The 20,302-nt window shown below is 40.3% G+C and overlaps 1 protein-coding gene across 3 annotated transcripts in view; it reads right to left on the bottom strand.

The window, feature by feature from the left end:
* FMNL2 (formin like 2) overlaps positions 1-20,302 on the bottom strand; it is a 263,378-nt gene that overhangs the window by 123,666 nt on the left and 119,410 nt on the right. For all 3 annotated transcript variants that reach the window (XM_077829846.1, XM_077829845.1, XM_077829847.1), the window contains exon 2: positions 3,199-3,282. In XM_077829846.1, coding sequence (XP_077685972.1) covers positions 3,199-3,282 — 84 coding nt within the window. The remainder of the gene's footprint in view (positions 1-3,198; positions 3,283-20,302) is intronic.

Here is a 20,302-nt window from a genome sequence, read left to right as displayed (position 1 = left end):
ACTTTATCACCTTCCCTGCTATCTAACTCAGACCATTCCTGATACCCAGCTTCCTTCTGTTTAGCCTCCACAATAAGGAATCTCCAAGGCTAGAGGATTTGCAGCTAGAAACTGGAGCTTTTTATTTCTCTTGTGTCAATCCTTTCCCATCATTCTCCCTTAGATGGCTCTCCTGCTGTTCTGGTCCAGAAACAGGAACATCCTCCAATCTTTTCTCTAGGCTTGTAATCATCAATTAGAATCAGATCTCCCAAGGATGGTGTCACCTCACTCAGATGGCCACTTGCACATTCCTGGAATACTGGACATTCAGGTACCCTCCAGGAATGGCATAGGCATACCCCTGCCAGTGTGGCCACGCCCCTTCCAGCATGACCTTGTATTCTAGGTCATGATGACCGGGGCACACGATTTTGAAAAGCATGCCACTCCGCTTTCCCATCGCACGAACAGTGTATGTGAGGTCATACTGGCAGGGGCAGAGAGGTGTGCTATCCATTACAGCATCCGATACCAGACAAAACCATGTCTGGTTTTGTCTCAGAACTGGCTGGGAGACAAATATTACAAAAGCAGGACTGCGCGGTTTAAAACAAGATGAGTGGCCTAATGACACCTCATTTCTCCAAAACAATTAGCTGTAGCAAATGATGCAGCAGCAGGAAACCTTCTTACCCTACCACCTCTTCAGGAATCATGAGCATCTCGTCAGCAATTCTCCCATGGCCTGTGAGCCCAGGAACTCTGATACCTCTTAGTAACTCTTAATTTTACTCCTTGTTCAGTGAACTAGCAGCAGGGAAGACTCTTTTAGCGTGGCAGGAGAAGGGCCTACTTGGCTCAGAAGATTTATAATAATACAGAAACAGAGAAATTGCTATACTGGATCAGAACCAAGGTCCCTCTATCCAATATCCTGTCTCTGGCAGTGACCAGTACCAGATGCCTCAAAGGAAGATATAAGAAACCCAGCGTAGGCAGATGTGAGATAATCTGCCTCTTCAAATAAGAATGAAACTAGTGGTTCTCCAATGTTGTTCATAAATCAGACACGCTGTAAGAAGAAGTTCATTTTATGGAGTCACTTCTCTCCATCCAGTTCCCCACTGTGTGTTTCTTAAAATGTTCCATAGGCACATGACCAGGAAATGCGCCATAAACCACTTATAAACCACACAGTCTGAGAACACTGCTCTAATCTAGGGCCTTCCTCCTTCAGGGCATTACTTCAAATCCGGCACAGGACTCTATGGAATGAAAGCTGTTAATTTCTTAGGCAGTTATGTTAAGTCACTTACTTTTTTCTTTTTAACTAAAAAGATGAAAAAACGGCATAGAGTAATGAAGGATGTCAATAAAAAACAGCAGTTCATGTTCTGTGTCAATTAAAATTGAAAACATATTACATACAAAGCCTATTCGTGGGAGAATGTGTTTTAACCTGGTGCCATAATTATGCAGACAGATACAAATATTTCATGCACCATATGCTGTACTACACTCTCATTACAGACGTTCGCCTCATGGCTGCTCTAATTTACACTGACTGGTAATCACTCCCAAGGTGATGTCAGGGCAGCTAGGGAGCTGTGGCAAACAGCATTTCAGTCACATGCCTCTAGGACTCCAATGTAGGCCCCATATGAGGGATGCACCCAGGAAGGGGTTGCATAAAGCCGGCTATTCTGACTCTATTCCACTTTCTGATTTTCCCAATTAAGAGAATCAGCAGCAGCTCATTAGGACAGCTCAGTGACTCCTCTGTGCCATCACTATCAGTTCAATGGAAAGGGGGCCTGTCTTGGCTGAGAATCTGACCCAGTGTATTTTAAATAGAGTGATGAAAATGTGCCACTAATTACTGGGATTTTCCCTCATGTTTCCTGTGCTGTATGTCACCACCTGTCTGTCTCAGCTCTGTTATCTTTTTATCTATAGACTTCAAAACTTATGTGAAGTGGCAGCAGCTGTGTACTGTAAATGTATGACCAGCTCTAAGCCATTTGATATGGCTGCTTCCTTCTTCTTCAATCTTGTACAGGTGCAAAATGACTGCATAATACCACGGATGAATCTCACAATTCATTACTTAAACTTTAACAGTACATGCTCTAAGCAATAATCCTTGAGAACAGTAGTTACTTACAGTAGATTAAGCAATTTACTGCAGTGTTTCAGTAAGCAGTAATTTTAAGTAGCACAATTCTTTAAATGTTTTGTATAGAATATTCAAGGAACACCAGGAGATGGCCCTGTATTGCAATTTACTTCAAGATAATCTGACTTTTTAACACTCTACCCCACTGGAGGATGTATGGGAGATGTCCCACAGAGCTTTTTACTATCCTGTCCATGATCCATCAACATGATTAGAGATTCTCCTGAATTCTCACTCTGGGTGCCTACACCCTAACTTTTTCTCTGTGGTTACATCTTTACAGTACATCTTATTCTTTCACCCCAAGCTAAACGGAATCCAGATTTGTGTTATTAGCAATGACTGTGTAAATTACAAGGCGATTTAGGTGTTAGCTCCGAAATCTATGTCCTGCCATTTTTCGCTTCTTTGTTCTTTAAATATTTTGTTTTCTGTTCCTTTGTTGTTGCAGAGCCAACATGTTAACAATCATATGCTATTCTCAGGGCTGTGCTGACAAAACAGTGAAGCTAGTGCACAAACACTTCTTGGCATATGGTGCTGTTTAAGTTGAAGTCGTTCAATTGGAAATGAAGAAATAGTTCAGCTCCATAAGCATTCATGCTTTGCTGAGGGTGATACGCGTGATCGTGGTTTTGTGAACTGAACCCCCCTCATTTCACATAGACCAAGAGACAGTAATAATTTGGGGCATCACTAATCTAGGTCAAATTCAAACCAGAGGCCTAAGGGTGAAGAAAGGTCACCCTCCTTAAATCTATGCCACATTAATGTTAATGTCATCCAGCACACACGGAAATATGCAAATAGAACAGAGTAAGATCAGATGGGAAAGAAATATTATTTAATAGATGGGAAAGAAGTATTATTGGATAGCTTCTAAGGGATGCTAGAAACAATGGAGCATAAAGCCAAAGAAAGGAAAAGCCATAGAAAAAGTTGTCCTTGACAGTGCCCCCCTTAAAGATAGGGACAAGGAAGAAACCTGTCTTGTGCCCTTAATGACTACAATGCTAAAAACCCTTATGGCTCCCCTTTACCTGATCACAGATCAACTCCCATTTCTTCTCATTGTCATACTGCCGAAGTAACCTGGCTTTGTCAGGTGGCAAGTTCATTGCATTCTGTGGAGAAAGAGAAAACAAATGTAAGAGACTGCAACAGGCTTAGCACTGAGAGAGGTCAGACATGAGCAAAACAAGACAACGTGATTGTGGTGATTTAATGGTATTATTTGAATTCCTTATGGCACAGTCAATCACATTCCACAGAGGCCCTTTTAACCTCAGCCATGGAGCTTTGTCTGAAGAGGCAGGAGGAGACAGTGCACTGCTTTTTAAAGGCATTATGTCTTTCAAAAGCATAATACTTCCTGGTGTTGGAAGAAGCATGGCACAGATGGGGTCTTGTTCTCCCAGCCCAGCTATCCTGAAGTGTATGTTACTAGTGCAAAAAGCACTAGCCTTCCCAGCACACATGCTCCTTGCACCATCTCCTTGACAGAACAAAGAGTAACGGTCTCAAGTTGCAGTGGGGGAGATTTAGGTTGGATATTAGGAAAAACTTTTTCACTACGAGGGTGGTGAAACACTGGAATGCGTTACCTAGGGAGGTGGTGGAATCTCCTTCCCTAGAAGTTATTAAGGTCAGGCTTGACAAAGCCCTGGCTGGGATGATTTAGTCGGGGATCGGTCCTGCTTTGAGCAGGGGGTTGGACTAGATGACCTCCTGAGGTCCCTTCCAACCCTGATATTCTATGATTCTATCTCCCCAATCCCACACACTGGCAAAGGGGAAGGCGCAATTTATCCCCACACTGGGAGATTTCAAAAGGCTTGTTTTGTAAGAAAGATCTTGAAATGCCATTGAAATGATATTTTATTTGAACAGCAGGACAATATTTGGGTTTTAAAATGTCTCTGCGTGCAACCTTAACTAGATAATTTATATCCTGCAGATATGAGCACTGTCCATAGTGATATAGCACCATTCACATAAAGAAAATATAATGAACTAGAAACCATGGCTGACAACCTGCAATAAAGATTAAGAGTGTATGGAAAAGGTGCAGGGTAGACCAAGCCTATCATCATCACCTCCTTTGATGGTAAAAAAAATGTCCTTTGATATCTATTTGTTAGGTATTAGTTGAGGTTGATTCACAGAGGTACAATTACTAAGTACATTTACTCAGTATTCTGCATCAGCACAGGGACTGCAACGGATGCCAGCATCAAACGGCTTTAAATCATCCAGGAGTGAAGCAGTAAGACAATATGCTGGCAAACAGATAACAAAACATTCAGCCCCTGAGCTGTACAATTTCACAATTTATGACTTGATCAAACCTCCCATTATACTGAAACAAACCTATCCTTAGGATTCCTCAAAACACCCTCCAGAGTCTGCATTCTGCCCTTAGTTATGCCTGTGAAGCCCCACTGACATCACTGTCGCTGGAGAACCATAACTGAGGGCAGAGTTCAGAAGGCAGGATTGTGTAAGTTGCTGTACCTCAAGGAAAAGTAGCTGCCAAAGCCAGCTGAGACTGCCAGGTGCAATTTCCTGAATGCTATATGGCAAGCTATATGCTGAAAACTTAAATGAGCCCTAGCAACGGCAGGCTAAGGACTAATGGCAGAGTGTCTTTAATAGCCACATATGAATACAAGCTGGAGTGCAACTTCAGTGATCTCTTAAATTGGAGTTGAAATGCACCTTGAGCATAATCTAACAATTGTACTTACATCTAAATGGGCTTAATGATCCATAGCTAAACAGCTTAAGAAAAGCGGGCATGTAGCTTTCATATCTATGTACCAAGCCTAACCCAAGGAATTCAGACTGCGATCCTCTTGGAACAAGCATTGCGTAGTCTGTATGATTGGACAGCGCCCAGCGCACACAGCTGGCAGCCAATTAACAACAACTGTAAGGGTTACACGCAAAATATTAATACCTCATGCTTATATAATTAGAGAGGACAGCTAGACAAGAGAGCTTAACTTGCAATGGTCTGTGGATCAATATATCTGACAAAGATTTCTTAGGTCCTTTCTCCCTGTCTCATCATTACATTCCTGTCAAAGGAAAGCTGCTTTCACAACTTATATATATCAAGTGCTGATTCCTTCTTGCCTACCACCTCACAGTAACATAACATTACCTTCTGCATCATGATAAGGACTTTTTCTCTTACGTTTTCATAGCAGATTGTATGACTTGCCCTTTTTACAGTAATTACAGTATCTGATTCACTGTACTGAAATAGTGTAACTTTGCTAGCATTATTGTTCTGTACCTACCTCTTCCAGTCTACCAAACAGCACGATCTACAGTTACCCTGCTTATTAAGTCTCCAGTTTAGCAAATTGTGACACCTGAGGTGTAAGGTTCCCACCTCTTGTCTTCCCCAGTACTTGTAAGACCTTATCAAACTCCTCTGCACCCCTGGATTCTGAGAGTCAGCCAGCACCTTTGCTAAAAGCAGTGAAAGCACATGCAGAAAGAGTGACTAATTCCCTTAACTTTTCCATTCAAGATAAATGTGATTGGAAGTTTCTCTGATTACTGGAAATGCTCTGGCTACCTGACAGACACCCCTGGTTCTGTTTTACCCTTCATGTGATCTAGATAGAACCACTGATAAGAGTGAAAGAAACGTCTGCTTGGTTCATCCAATCAGAGATACTATATTTTGTAGATGTACTTACTATCAGTCTCACAAATGACTTACCTAGTCCCATACTGGGTGAGAAAGCCTCCCTTGAGAGCCCATTACACTGTTCTGCTATAGCAAACCCTTTTCTTCCCTTAACCTGTGGCCATTGCTCCTTGTCTTATCTTTCTTCATATTGTTACTTTGATGATCTTATGTCCCCATGATTCTACTCCTCCAATTCACATATCATTTTATTGCCCTTCTTGATATTTTCTCTAAGTTATTTTAAAATATCCTTTCTACATCAAAATTACATTTCAAGACTACGAATGGCTGCAAAGTTAGGCAAAGAATCACTATTACGTGCAATCATACCTTGTCAGGCTGTGATGTGATTAGATCTAATCAGCTCTTCAGGCCAGACTGTCACATGGATAGGAAACCTGCCTGGAAAACCTAGGCACTACAAGAAGTTGAGCTGGCAATTCAGCAGACAACAATTTTGCCTGTGAGTGGGAACTCAATCATGGCCATGCCATGGCATGGGGAGAGGAGTTGAGATGGTGTCTTTTGCAGAGTTGCCATTAAAGATCCCCTCTCCTTTTTGGTATTTGTAGGAATGTCAACCCTGGTATCTTGGCCAAATTCCTACGTGGTACTGACATTCTGCCCACTTCCAATCCCCTTGTAATTTCTGTTGGACATGGTATTCTTCACTCTGTCTCCTAAACTGCTGTGTGTTATTACTGTGTGTTTTCAAACACTTACTACATTTCACTCTAGAGATTACTGCACCACACTAGAAGGTAAAGTGATTCCTCGAGTCCTTCTCTGCAGTCAGGACCAAATCTTCCTCACCTTCTTCAGATGAGAGTGAGGTGAGGCTGACTAGCAAACTGCATAAGCAGCCGTATATGATTTGTACATCTCATTTAGGAAAAAGGTTTTAAGCAGCTTTGAGATCTGTTTACATGAAAGTCACTGTCGGCTGGTGGGCAGAACCACGAGTAAGGGAAGCTGAATAACATGCTCACCAGCAGTAGTTTCAATTCCTTTGCATGGGCTTTCTCTTACTGATTCATAAACAAAGGATTCCAAACAAAAACAAGCTGCTCACAACAGTGGGTCCCAACTGCCAGAGACAGTTCCAGCTTCTTAGCCAGCTGGAAAAGGAAAGACAACTCTCCCCTTAATTAGCCTGCACCACAGCCCTAGCTACCTTTCTATCCCTTCTGATCACCGTTGTGGTAGGCAGGGAAAGGCATGCTTTGGACCTAGTGCGACACCTTTCTACTTTGACACAGACATTACTTAAAGGCAAGTTCTTTACCATTATCTCTTCTGCTTTATATGTGAATCACCATGAAAATAGCAAGGGCTTTCTTCACAAACGCATCAAATTGCACTGCTTTAATGGAGACTGTTACCAACGCTCATTCCAGATAATCTCAGACTCACTGCTTTTCAGATAGCCCTCTCCCAGGCTTCTATCTTACTCCCTCCTCCTATGTTTGGGGACTCCATTTTTTATGACAGGTCTACACTACAGACCTATACAGGTATAACTACGTTGCTCAGGGGAGTGAAAAATTCACTCCCGTGAGTGACATCATTATCCCGACTTAACCTCCTGTGTAGACAGCGCTATGTCAACAGGAGAGCTTCTCCCATCAACATACCTACTGCCTCTCCGGGAGGTGAATTAACTACACCGACGGGAAAAGCTCTCCTGTCGGCATACAAGTGTCTTTACTAAAGACCTACAACAGTGCAGCTGCACCAATAAAGCGCTGTATGTGAAGACAGGCCTTTAAATCAAATCTTACTACAGAGAACTAAACTAATTTTTCCTGCTCCCTCTGAAGTTCAGTTCTGCTCTCCTGCTCTTTCTTTGAGTTCCTTGAGCAAATTTTGACCTTGATTGATTTATCCCTCTCTCTAGATTGTTAATGAATGTATTAAATAATAGTCATCCAAATGCTGCCCTCTGCAGCACCCCAGCTGATACTGTTCTGCACTTGGAAGTCTTTCCATAAATAACTGATCCCTATTTCCTGTTAGACAACCAATTTCTAATACATGTTATGGCATTTTTATCTAATTGGCAGCAATTCAATTCCTTTACAAGTGTATTGGGTGGCACTATATCAAATCTCCTCCTGAAATCCAAATGCACTATATCCATTGCGTATCTTTTATGTACTAAATCAGTAATTACAGCAAAGAAGGGTAATAAATTGGATTGGCATGACCCTATAACTTGCAGTAATTGTGACTGTATTAATAATTAACATGAATGAAGAGTCTGTATTTCGGACCCTTTTTCTGTTCCTTATGGTTAAGCGGAATGACTCACATAAGGCTGCTGGTCATTTCCTCTTTTTCTAACCACTATGAATTTCACAAACATCAGCATCACTTTTCAGCTCAGTCAGAGGACTGGGTGCTTCATTATGGTTTGGGTTATTTCTCTTTCCATTTTTATCCCTAAATTAAAATCTATGATCTCATTGCATCAGTAACTATCCTATTCATGGTAAAATCTAAACTAAACCTGACTCTTAGCACCCCTGTGTTTGCCTTCTCTGTTACAGTCACCTCATCTCATACAATCATTTCACAGAATCGCGATACAGTCCCTGGGTCTGATTTTCCATCGTCCTACACTGTGTGTAATCATTAACACCAGCCCAAAGTGGATATGCAATGCTACTAAATCAGACTGGTGGTGTTTTACACCTACTTTACACTCGTTTTGCACAGCTGTAAGTTACTACACAGGCAGCAGTGCAATGGAGAATCAGGTCCTGATAGTATCTAACAGCAGCTGTATTTACTTTCACCTTTCTATCAACATGATGATATCTTGCCTTTACAAAGCGTCATAAAATAAAAAGCTTTGTGGAGATCACCTGCTGCTATGCAGAGGAGAGCATAGGCCTGCTTTATAATCAAAGTACTTGGATTGCCTTTGGAATGACATAACATCAACTCATCCGACTGTATTTGATCATTCCGCTTTACCATGCACTTTCTTATTCATCAAGGGAGACTAGAGGTACTCGTCCACTGACTGAAACTGTAAAACTGAATACCATTAATTGAGCGTCTGCTCCTGTGAAGGACCAGTGTGTTCTTTCTCCATTCGTTTTCTCCAAAAGGTTCATGGCAGTATAAAGTTCATCCTTTCTCTAAGGTCACATTTTCAAGTCATCTATATTCAAAAGTGTTTTTAGAATCAATAAAAAGGCAAACCACAATATTTTTTTCTCCACATCTGAAAAAGCAATGTGAAATTTGTATACCCTGTATCTTGAGATGGTGGATGAGATTTCTGATTCCCCAAATACACCTACAAACAGAACCCTGGAACATTACACTTTCAAATAGCTGCAACTGGATCCCATACTGCATAGAGCTGCCTTCAAGGTCTGGCTTGCCAATCATATTTTGGCTCCCAAAACACATAACTTTTCTTTTTCCCCATAAATTCCAAAATTATTCATGTCTACTGCTAAGTGCCAAATAATGTAGGTAAGGTTTCTATTTCGTTTACTCTAGATTCACAGTATAAAAACCAGAACTTAATTAAATCAGCAGATGGAAAAGTGGGGGCGAATGCTAGGAAATCTACTAAGTATGGAAATGCTGAAGAGTTAAAAATAAAACCAATAGCACATCATAGAAATATGCATTATTTAGCCTATGAAACTAACCTCAATTATATCCAAATTGTCACTGCAACGTGAGTCCAGATGATTTGGTAACAGCACTGCATATTAAGCGTTGTCAAGATTTAGTCTCATTCCAGTCAAATATATTTCATACAATACAGCTTTCACTTGACTATTCCACAATGGTTTCATGTTTCAACATGACCGTGGTAAACCGAGCAACATTCAAAAGGAACAAAAGGATCCAGTGCCTGACTAGCTTTGTTTCAGCTTTGTATCCATGTGGCTCTGTTCCAGTTTTTACACCAGAACCCAGGGCACTGTATCCTGAACAGCAGTCTCCAGAGGCATTTTGCCTGCCCAAGTCACAATATCCCTACCAGCCATGATCAGAGGCAATGTAACCCCTTGAAAGGAGGTTACATGTGCTCCGTTTGCACTTGATCTCCTCTGCGGGCTGGTATCCATGGTCCCACCCCAACTTGCCACTTTTGTGGTGCTAGACTGTTGTTCCTAGGGCCGTTGGAGCTACACCACCTCTGTCCCTGAAAGCTTGCAGTGCCAGGGCCAAGATTGAGCTCAGATGTTCAGATACTACAATGATGAGTTCAATATAAATACTGAGACAGACCGACTGACTGTCCCTTGTGCATCTGTGTAAGACAGAGGGAGTATTTCTTGTTCTCTCTTTGCTTCTGATCCTCCTGCACAGGCGCAAAGCTATCCACAATCTATCCCTGAACCGAGAACACAATAACAAAAAACAAACTTCCTGAATACCTTTTATTGTTCCACAATCTTGTGGCTGCATTCAAAGGGATTACTTTATTGTGTTGCATAAAAGACCAGATGGCAGCCTGGGCTGGTAAAGCCCTGTGGTCCTTGTTTTCAGAATCATGGTTCAAGGCCAGGCTGAGGTGTTCATTCTTTGTTCTTTACCAAGGCATTGTTAGCAGCTGTGGCAAGTGACAAAGGCTAATTTTGCGATGTGCACAAGGATATAAAAGTGACCTTCCTTCAGTCATGTTGTGATCTACATTAGTGTCCAGTTCCTTTCCTGAACTACAAAAAAGCTGCTGCAAAACAGGACTTGCTTTTTCTCACTCCTTCAAGACCAAAACAGTATGTTAAAATTAATACAACATGAGCCACTGAGAGGCAACAGGAAATAACTATAGTTAAGAACAAAAAACAAGCTATTTTCCAGCAGCAGAGTACACCTAAATTTTCTGTCCGCAGATTTCTAGGAAACAGGCTCTAGGGTGTGTATCCTTCAACTGTGTGCACTGGACTCTGCTGTGCTTTGTCTTCACGTCCATTCCCTGCACTCCTAAACTGGCTAAGCCTGGATGGCAGGCCAGGGGGACATGACCCCAGCTGGCTGAACTTAGTACACCCACTCAATGTGTTCTGGATGTCAACACTTTCTGTTTTCTACAAAACAGTGTTATCCTTCTCCGGGAAGGCTATAAGCATCTGGAACAGAGCCAAAATACTAGAGTAGCCATCTAATCTCAGCATTTTAAAGTCCACCCACTCAGAAAGAGTAAAGCTCACGAAAACTAATGTAAACAGAGCTTCATTGCTAAGGACTAAACTCCTCTGTAACATGAGGTAACACAAGGGGATTCATTTAGTTCTCCAGTTTAAAACAAAATAAAGTTTATCTGTAGATTGACTGAACTGATTCAGCTTTTTGCATCCTTTTGTCCTCCAAGAGTTTTCATAGAAATTCAGTTACAAGTGTAAATCACCCACAGTTCCATGCTGGAAGATGGTCACTACCCAAATCCCTTTTAGAAGAGGGGGGTATCTATGCCCACCCCTGCCATTTTAGTTCAGAGTTGGATCCCTAAAGAACCTATTTTCCATTTCCACTTACGGGACTGAAATCTCTCAAGAACAGCTCCCAAGATTTCAGAACAACTCCATCTGAATTCTAGTGCTGATTCAGCCTTGAACCTGAACTTTCTGCATCCCAAAGGCAGCCTCCTCAGCCCATCTGCATTCAGAGCTAACATGAAGGTCCCTGCCAAGGTATTTTTGAAACATTCCGAACATCTGATTTTACAAACTGTTGTTTAGAAAAATTCTCTGGAAACCTGAATTTGAAATCTGTTTCCTCACTGTTATTTCCTCTTCTTCTCACATGCATGCTAAGTGTCATATCATTCCATTAATGGGAAGTTCTACTGAAAAAAAATTAAGGCACGATGTGCCTCTGATTTAGTCTGGGAGGATAATTCTCATTGCTAGATACCTGCCATTCTTTAGCAAAAGCATGTGTAAATGAACAGCATGGAATTATACAGATAAAAAACAATGGGTCAGTTTTGGGCCTTGACAGTGTCTCTTTAAACTTGGTAAAAATAAATCCCTATTCAAGTTATAATATATGCAAACTACATCATCACCTAGATCCTCATTGACTGGCTAATCAGACATTTAAATTTTCACTCTCATTTTCCAATAAAAACAATATAGCCAGCGTGACATCAATAGTAAATAGTAATAAATTCACCAGTTAAAAGGGATCGAGTTGATATAAGGAGCTAAGGAGTTCCATTGTGTATCATATAACATCATAATATATTGTGCTATCAGTTTCTCAGATTGCAGTTTAAAAATATCTTTTTCTTTTTGAGGAAAAAAATTGGATTTTCAATTATTCTCTGCAAACTTTTCATCCAGAGACTTTGGATGTTAAGTTTCCAAGCCATAGGTGGGCTAAATTCTGCCCTATCTTCAACCTATGCAATTTTAGATAGGGCAGATTTAACACTTGTGTATCTGGGAATACAAGGAAGGGTCACATCATTATACCAACTATTTTTAGGGAGACTTTCTCATTGATTTGTATGGGGAATTCTGCTTTAAAAAGTTATGGGATAATATGGCCCAATGTTTTAGTACACATTCGTCTCATTAGCTGCCTCTTCATCTAGGAAATCTGTTGGCAGCAGTACATCAGAGGAACACAACATTAACACATTTGGGGTTTACATCATGAGCAAAATCCACATCTCAGATCCACACAGATTTCAATTCTGATAATTTTGTTCTTTCTACATGTATGACATTCCCAAAGGGAGAGCAGACTGTTGGAGTGGGGCTCTTCCAGGGGAATCTAAGAGCAGATCTCACTATTTTTGCCTAGCATATCTCACTATTTAGATTATATTAAGTCTATTTGATTAGCAAAATAGATCGTCAAACATATGTATGAATACTATATATATAGTATACACTATATACTGTATATATATATAGCTGACAGTCTAATCAGTTCCAGTGTCCATAAATAATGGCCTCATAATGAGAAGTCTTTTACTTTTTGATGGATTTGGTGGTTTGCTTGCTTGTCCCATGGACAAAGAAAATCGTTGTTTTAAAAGTGTATTCGACTGCAGCCTCTTATACATAAAAATGCACAAACGTATTAGTGGGATATATAAGCACAAGTTCAGTATTATGCAGAGAAAATGTGCAAAAAGGCTAATTTTCTGAATCTCACTTCCTTCCTAAACAAATTGGTGTTGCTATAGACCTGCCACCTTTCACACCTAAGATATCAGACTGCCTCCCTGCATGGAGGAGAACTTCACAGAAAGGTTCCTTCTTGCTATCAGCACTTAAGAAATCACTTTTATGTTTCAATGAAAGAAAAAGGGGCCAGGACTGGTAAAGCTCTAAACTCTCCTGAATGCTGGGACTGTAAAAATGTCTATATTCAGAAAATCACTGACTTCCTGACATTGAGGTGAAGTATCACAGTGGGTTAAAGCACCAAGGAGACAGGGTAACAAATTAAAAGCAGTTGGATGGATTCATTCTAGTTTATATCAGAGAACTTCCACACAGTTCAGTAGCATTTTTTAGTCTTGCTTAAGGGAGGCCCCGGGACTGGAGCAACATATGTGAAGTTCAAAATTGAGCTGTATCAGCAGCAGAGCTGTACAAAGGAAGCTTGCAAAAACATGCCTGCACTCAGGTTATCTCATTTATTAGACCCTGATTTTCATAAAAATGAAAAGTCTCAACAAAAATTTAAAACCAAATAAACACAGTAATGAAAAAATATGTAACTAAAAATATAAGTATCTCTTCTAAAGTGCAATAAACTGCTGCTCTCATTAGTCATTAAGTTTTATCATTTTGAAAGAAACCTTCTTTAATAAATCATATAATCCCATTTCTTTTCCAGGAATTATATTAATATATAACCAGCAAACATGATAGAGAGGTATTAATCAATTACTCCTCCTGAAAGGTCTAATGCATTGCTAAGCCATCTTTAGTAGTTACCCCCAAAATATTAGAGATGGTATTGCAAGTCCTTCAGGGAGTGTGTTCGAGTGAAAGGATTTGCACACACACACTCACACACTGTACCTACAACTGACAAAATCAAGATTAAATGTCAGGGCTCACAGACACTATCAGAACTGCACGTCATTAAGGAGTGCATGAGCAGCAAGAAGGTTTTCCCACCTAAAATTGTGATTGAGAGCAACCACTGCTAATTCCTCACCATGACAGGACAGAATAATCTACGTTCCAAGGGCCTAATTCTCATCCCACTTCACACCACTGTGACTCCATTGACTTCAGTGGAATTATTCCTCATCTGCACCAGTGTTAGCGAAAGAAGAATCAGGTGCTTGGGATTTTCACTATCATTTTAACAGTCAATTTTGAAAAAGAACTGTTTGCTTGGACCTTGTAAACTAGATTCAGATTTTCAATGTCAAAGCTTTGCCCCTTATTCCGAAAATTGCATATCTGCAAGGACTCCCTATCGTTACCTGGTATTTCTTAATATGAAGTTATTTCGCCATATCGTCAGTGTAACTTCTCAATGCCTTACAGTTGGTATTGAGAATGGTATTGTCTGCTGAATTTTATCTCCATATCTTTGGTTTTTATCCTCAGTGTCTGCAATGATGTTCTAAACTAGACTCTTTTCATCTTCATCTGCATTGCAGTCATTGTAGCCTGAATCATTTTAAGCTTTTATTAATATCTGGTGAGTTCTTACAAAGTAAATCCAGCATTACTTCATAAGTCAAATCTGTACTTCCCAACTATGTGAAACGGAACAAAGCAAGCCTCCTTCCTGGCTAGTGAAAACCTGAAAGCAACATACAGGCTCTTTAGTGGATCCAGGTTTATTTTTTGGCATTAAATCAGTCTTCTCAGAAACTAGAATCAGAAGAAACTAATCAAAGGCACCAAATTGCAAAAATAACAAATGCAGTATGTGTGAGCAGTTGCGTGTGTACAGTATGTGTATATTGACTTCAACATTGTTCATTTTTAAGTATATGGATTTTTATTTGTAAATGTTCCTTTCAACTTTCCTTTTATCAGTGAATTTAGTGTGTATGAAAAGAGGCAGATTTACAACACTAGAGACTGAAATCCTCTCTTCACAGAACAGTTGAGGCCTGACCATCTGCAGTTCATGCTTCCATTCACTGCTCCAATCCTACTCCAGAGGGACCTCCTTTAAGGTTTGAGCAACCAGTTCAGCCTCCTATCTATTCAGTCTTTGACTTCTTTAATGAGATTGCCTTGATGGTGTCAGTTGAGGCAGTGGCTTTGTGATGCGACACCAGTCCTCTAGGAACTAAAGTCAGACCTCCTAGCTCAAATGATGTATGCTACTTGTAGCTGGTATCAACTTTCATTTACTCCTGATCCGGTCTGCACTTGAACTGGTGACCTAGTGGGAAAGACTCTCCTATTCCTTTACCAGCTCCCTGAACCAGTCAATCCCCTATTAAATGTTTTATCTGCAACTGTGACATCTGCCACTCCCACACCAATTATATAACTTCTCTTTAAGGGGACTGCAATGTAGATTCCCAAGAGACTTTTCTCCCTCCTGTCATACACCTGCATAGCTCCCACTGATGTTTAATATAAACTGTAAGGGAACAACTGACCCCCAATATTTTACAAAATTTAACACTTGGAGAACACTCTTCATTCTAAATGACCACAAAGCACTGTGCAAAATAAATAAATATATCAACCATTTCACCCATTGCCAAAATGCAGCCAGTATGGCAGCTATTCAAGGTCCAATCCTGCTTTCACTGAAATTAATGGCAAACATCAATTTGACTTCACTGGGTATGATACTGGGCCCTAAATTGCAGACCAACATTTCAGTCAGGTGTTTTTCAATGTGAGGCTATCTAATATGGAAGTTTGATAAACCTATTGTTTTTTGTTGTTGGTTTGTTGTGTGATTTTTAACTCCCATGAATCTAAGATTCCAATATTTATAAAGAGCCTGGGGACAGGAAAGCATCCTGATCATATTGTTTCCAGCACATCAGTCAGATGCCAGAAATGTGCAAACAATGGGGGTCACTCCAAGACCAGTGAGCATACTTTGCATGTGTGACGTGGACTGATATAACTGAACCATGGAAAATGAAAAGTCAGTAAGCTGGAATATTGTGGACTGAGAAAGAAGCCAAAGTTCCCTTCTCCACAGTATGAACTCTAAGATCTTTGTCGCGATGCACATTCACAGCTGACATGGAGAGGCAGCTCAGGTCACTCTTGCCATAACTATTGCATTGTCAATATTCCCTCTCTGATCCCCCCCAACAGTAGCATGTCTCTCTCTTTTTCTCTCTCTCTCTCTCTGACAGAAAGGTACCTGCCTACGTGTGATATAATTTTGTAACAATGTAATATCGGTTTTACCCTCCTCCCTGAGGCTGATAGCCCTAGAGACTGCAGTGAAAGTACATCACAATCCCACCACATGCGCCTCAGCCCTGCTCTGGGGGAACCACATATGGAGAGGAGAGGAGAATCTTTTCTGAGATTTCTATCAAACACGTCAGTGCCAAATATAGTTGGGTTTTTTCACGTGTGGAACTCTCTCTCTCTCTCTCTCTCTCTCAGTTGAGAAGTACCTTGAGAATCCCAAACTCACTTCATACAAGTCACCAGATGGCAACAGCATTTGGTCACCTCTGAACTGCACTGAGTTGAGCCGGTGACCTAGATGTGAAAGCCTCTTTATTCCATTCCCATTACTGTCCCCTACTGTGATAATTTCTAAGTAAAACAGCTCTCATTTACCCGGGTAGGGGGACAAGGAAAAAGCCTGTACAATTAGCATCAACATCTGCCTACTAAAGTAACCCCAGATATTCTTGCAAGCAATTAAGTTTAACTTAACCTTCTGTACTGCTAGACTTTGCAATCAATCCCTGACCCAGTGTTTTTATGTAGAAAACCTAGAGGCAACTGTAGGAATTCTAAAAGTTTGTTAACTTTATGCAGCGTTCATAATAGCCTGAAATTAATGTACATATTGCCCTAATCCTTTTTTTTAAAACTGGTCTTTGATCTAAAACTGATGCTATCAGTGTATGAGTTCTCTCCCCTCTTAACCATGCTCTGATTTTCTGTAAGGAACGTATTAAAAACAGCGTAATCAATCCCTCTTTTACATTCAATGACTTGTTGACAACTGAGTCTTTAGTTTTTCAGAACATACTTTATACACTAGGTCAAAGCCTGAGGCTGAAATCTGAAATATACTAATACAAAGGTCAAAGGGCTTTTAGCTTGAGTTTAGCAGAACACCCGCGATACAAAGGAAAGAGTGATGATATGAAGTAAAGAGTGACAAGTTGCTACTGTATGAAAAACTGCTGCACTCTGGTCCACCACCAGCTCCTCATTCCAATTGCATGTGGACAAGCTCGTTAGTACAGCTTGCGGTTTCCACATAAATTACATGACTGCTTCATTGTCCAGCAAGCTAGAAGACAGCTTTGTAATTCTCCTTTATTTAATTTTCTCATGATGCTTCAAAATAATTTACACAACTGTCTCTGAAAAGAAGTGACAATGAGGATGGAGCTAGGGATCTGGGTTTTCACAAACACAACAGGACCAAGTGATTGAGAGCCTGAAATTAACAACTGTTTTCATTGCTGAGAAACAAATATTATCACAGACGTTCCTTGGAGACTCCAAAAGGAATCAGTAGCATCACAGTTGTCGTGTGTGCCTCCTATCCCTCCATGTTTGTTTTTTCAGAGAGGTAAAAGTACAAGCACCTGTGATTCAGAAAACACGTTAGGTTTAAAATACCTGACTTATGAGGAAAGGCTGAAAAAACTGGGTGTACTTAGTTTTGAGAAAAGACGACTATGGGGGGACCTGATAAACAGTCTTCAATATGTTAAGGGCTGTTATAAAGAGGATGGAGATCAATTGTTCTCCATGTCCACTGAACAGCAAGAAGCAACAGGGCTTAATCGGCAGTAAGGGACATTTAGGTTAGGTATTAGGAAAAGCTTTCTAACTATAAGGATAGTTAAGCTCGAGAATACACTTCCAAGGGAGGTTGTGGAATCCCCATCAATGGGGGTTTTTAAGAACAGCTTGGAAACATAGTTGCCAGGGATGGTCTAAGTTTATTTGGTCCTGCCCCAGCGCATGGGGCTGGACATGATGACTTCTCGAGTTCCCTTCCAGCCCTACACTTCTATGGTTCTAAGTGTACACTATGATGCCAGCAAGAATGACTACAACTCTGTGAATAAATGTAATATTTTTTCTGCGGCTTTCAAAACTAGCTTTCAAAAATTTTTCTGCAGCTTTGAATTTTAAATCCCTGCATTGAAGGGAGCAGAGTTAAAGGTGTACTGAGTTGGGCTACTGCCTGAAGTGCCTCAGTAGCAGGGCACTGGAATTGGGGTTGGAAATAAATATTAAAAATATAAATATAAAAATACTTAACTTCAAAGCTCTTTACAAACGTTAATCCCCACAACACCCACAGGTAGAGTAAGTATTATTTTCAGCATTTTACAGGTGAAGACACTGAGGCAGAGATTAAGAAACATGGCCAAAACCACAGGAGTGAGTGGGAGAAGTAGGATTACAGAATCCAGGTGTTTCTAGTTCCTGTCCTGTGTTAAGATCACCTAGACCACCACTCACTCGTGAGAGGAATTTCCCAATGGAAGAATAATATTTGAAAGTGAGTTCTTTTGAAAATCTACCAAAAAAAAAAAGAAAGAAAAGGAGTACTTGTGGCACCTTAGAGACTAACAAATTTATTTGAGCATAAGCTTTCGTGAGCTACAGCTCACTTCATCGGATGCATGCAGTGGAAAATACAGTGGGGAGATTTTATCTACACAGAGAACATGAAACAGTGAAACTGTGAAACCTTTCAGAGTAGCAGCCGTGTTAGTCTGTATCTGCAAAAAGAAAAGGAGTACTTGTGGCACCTTAGAGACTAACACATTTATTTGAGCATGAGCTTTCGTGAGTTACATCTTACTTCATCAATGCATCCGATGAAGTGAGCTGTAGCTCACGAAAGCTTATGCTCATATAAATTTGTTAGTCTCTAAGGTGCCACAAGTCCTCCTTTTCTTTTTTCTGAAACCTTTGAAAATCTAGGTACTTATTGTGGTGTCTAAATTGGCAGCTGAGCTATTTTGAAAATCTGGTCCGAGGCTTCTAAATGCTCATGTCTAAAAACTCTTAGAATGCTGTTTGATGAAGACAAAAAACTGTTTCCAATTCAACAGAAAAGGAAACACATCACTGGAGATGTGAAAAAGAGAATTCATAATTGATTTTCCACATTTCCGTATTTTCTCTGGGATTTTACCTTGCTTGCATAGCACTAGCTAAACAGAAGGCGCATTACTGGTTACAAAGTGTTTGTCTAAAACTGCTTTCTATGTAGTAAATGCAAAAATTGTCACTACGAACCACATCTATAGTGGTGCTACACACTGGAAACTCCTTTTAACTTCAATGGCTGCCTCTTGAGCTCAGCACTTCACAGGATTTGTCTGTAGGATTGCTCTCTATTATGCAATGATAACAGTGTAGAGAATATAACTTCAGTTTTTTCAGGCTGGATATAATCAGTGAGAAATATCCACTGCAAATTTGCATTGTTATTTCAGAACAGAAATCTCTCTCTTCAACTTTGTTTTCTGATCCTGCAACTGGATCTATACAGGTGGATGGATCTTTACACAAAGTTCAATCAGCACAGATGATCACATGACTGAAGGCAACTGGAGTTCTGCCATTATCGTCAATGGGGAGCAGGGCCATAACTTGAACATGGTGCCCAGGCTGTATAGCTCTGGTCCTGGCAATGGCAGTTTATACTACTGACTAGTAACATTGCTCTTAGGTTCTCTCTCTTATTACTTTGAGAGCAGTAAGCAAAAGCATATTAAGTTTGCTGCTGCTGGGAAGTGAAGATCCCTCTGACGTTTGTTTTCCGAAGTTTCATCTGTGGAAAGTCTTGAACATTTTGGTGGTCGATGATTATTCCTACCACATCGCTGTTTATTCCATTCAAAAGTTAAGACTCAGCCTAATATATTTCAGATTTTAGAACTACTGAAGCCTCACTAATTCACTGATTAAAAGAAAGCTTCAAAGCCCAATTTCATTTTCAGTTCAGTAGCTGAATTGCCCATTCTAAATAATCACTCCAAGTAAACCTCACAGTTTTATTAAGTCATTCAAATGAACTCTCTCCTGATAAGGCAAACCACATAATCCAAAATTAAAGGAATTTTAGTGAACATCTGAGAAAGAGAAGCAAAGTATCCCAAGAAATCAAAGATGTAGACCAAAATGTTTGTGGCTCAGTCAGCACAGAGAGTTTTGATTAGTCCTCATGATCTCAACAGCTTTTAGCCAATAGTTCACACCCACTGTTCTTTCACAAAATTGCATTAGCACTGAAAGCAACAGCAGTCCCAGCTCTCTGCCAATGCAAGATGT

The sequence above is a fragment of the Eretmochelys imbricata genome, chromosome 11 (assembly GCF_965152235.1).
Source record: "Eretmochelys imbricata isolate rEreImb1 chromosome 11, rEreImb1.hap1, whole genome shotgun sequence".
In the NCBI taxonomy this organism is placed as follows: Eukaryota; Metazoa; Chordata; order Testudines; family Cheloniidae; genus Eretmochelys; species Eretmochelys imbricata.
This window is presented reverse-complemented; position numbering and strand designations above follow the sequence as displayed.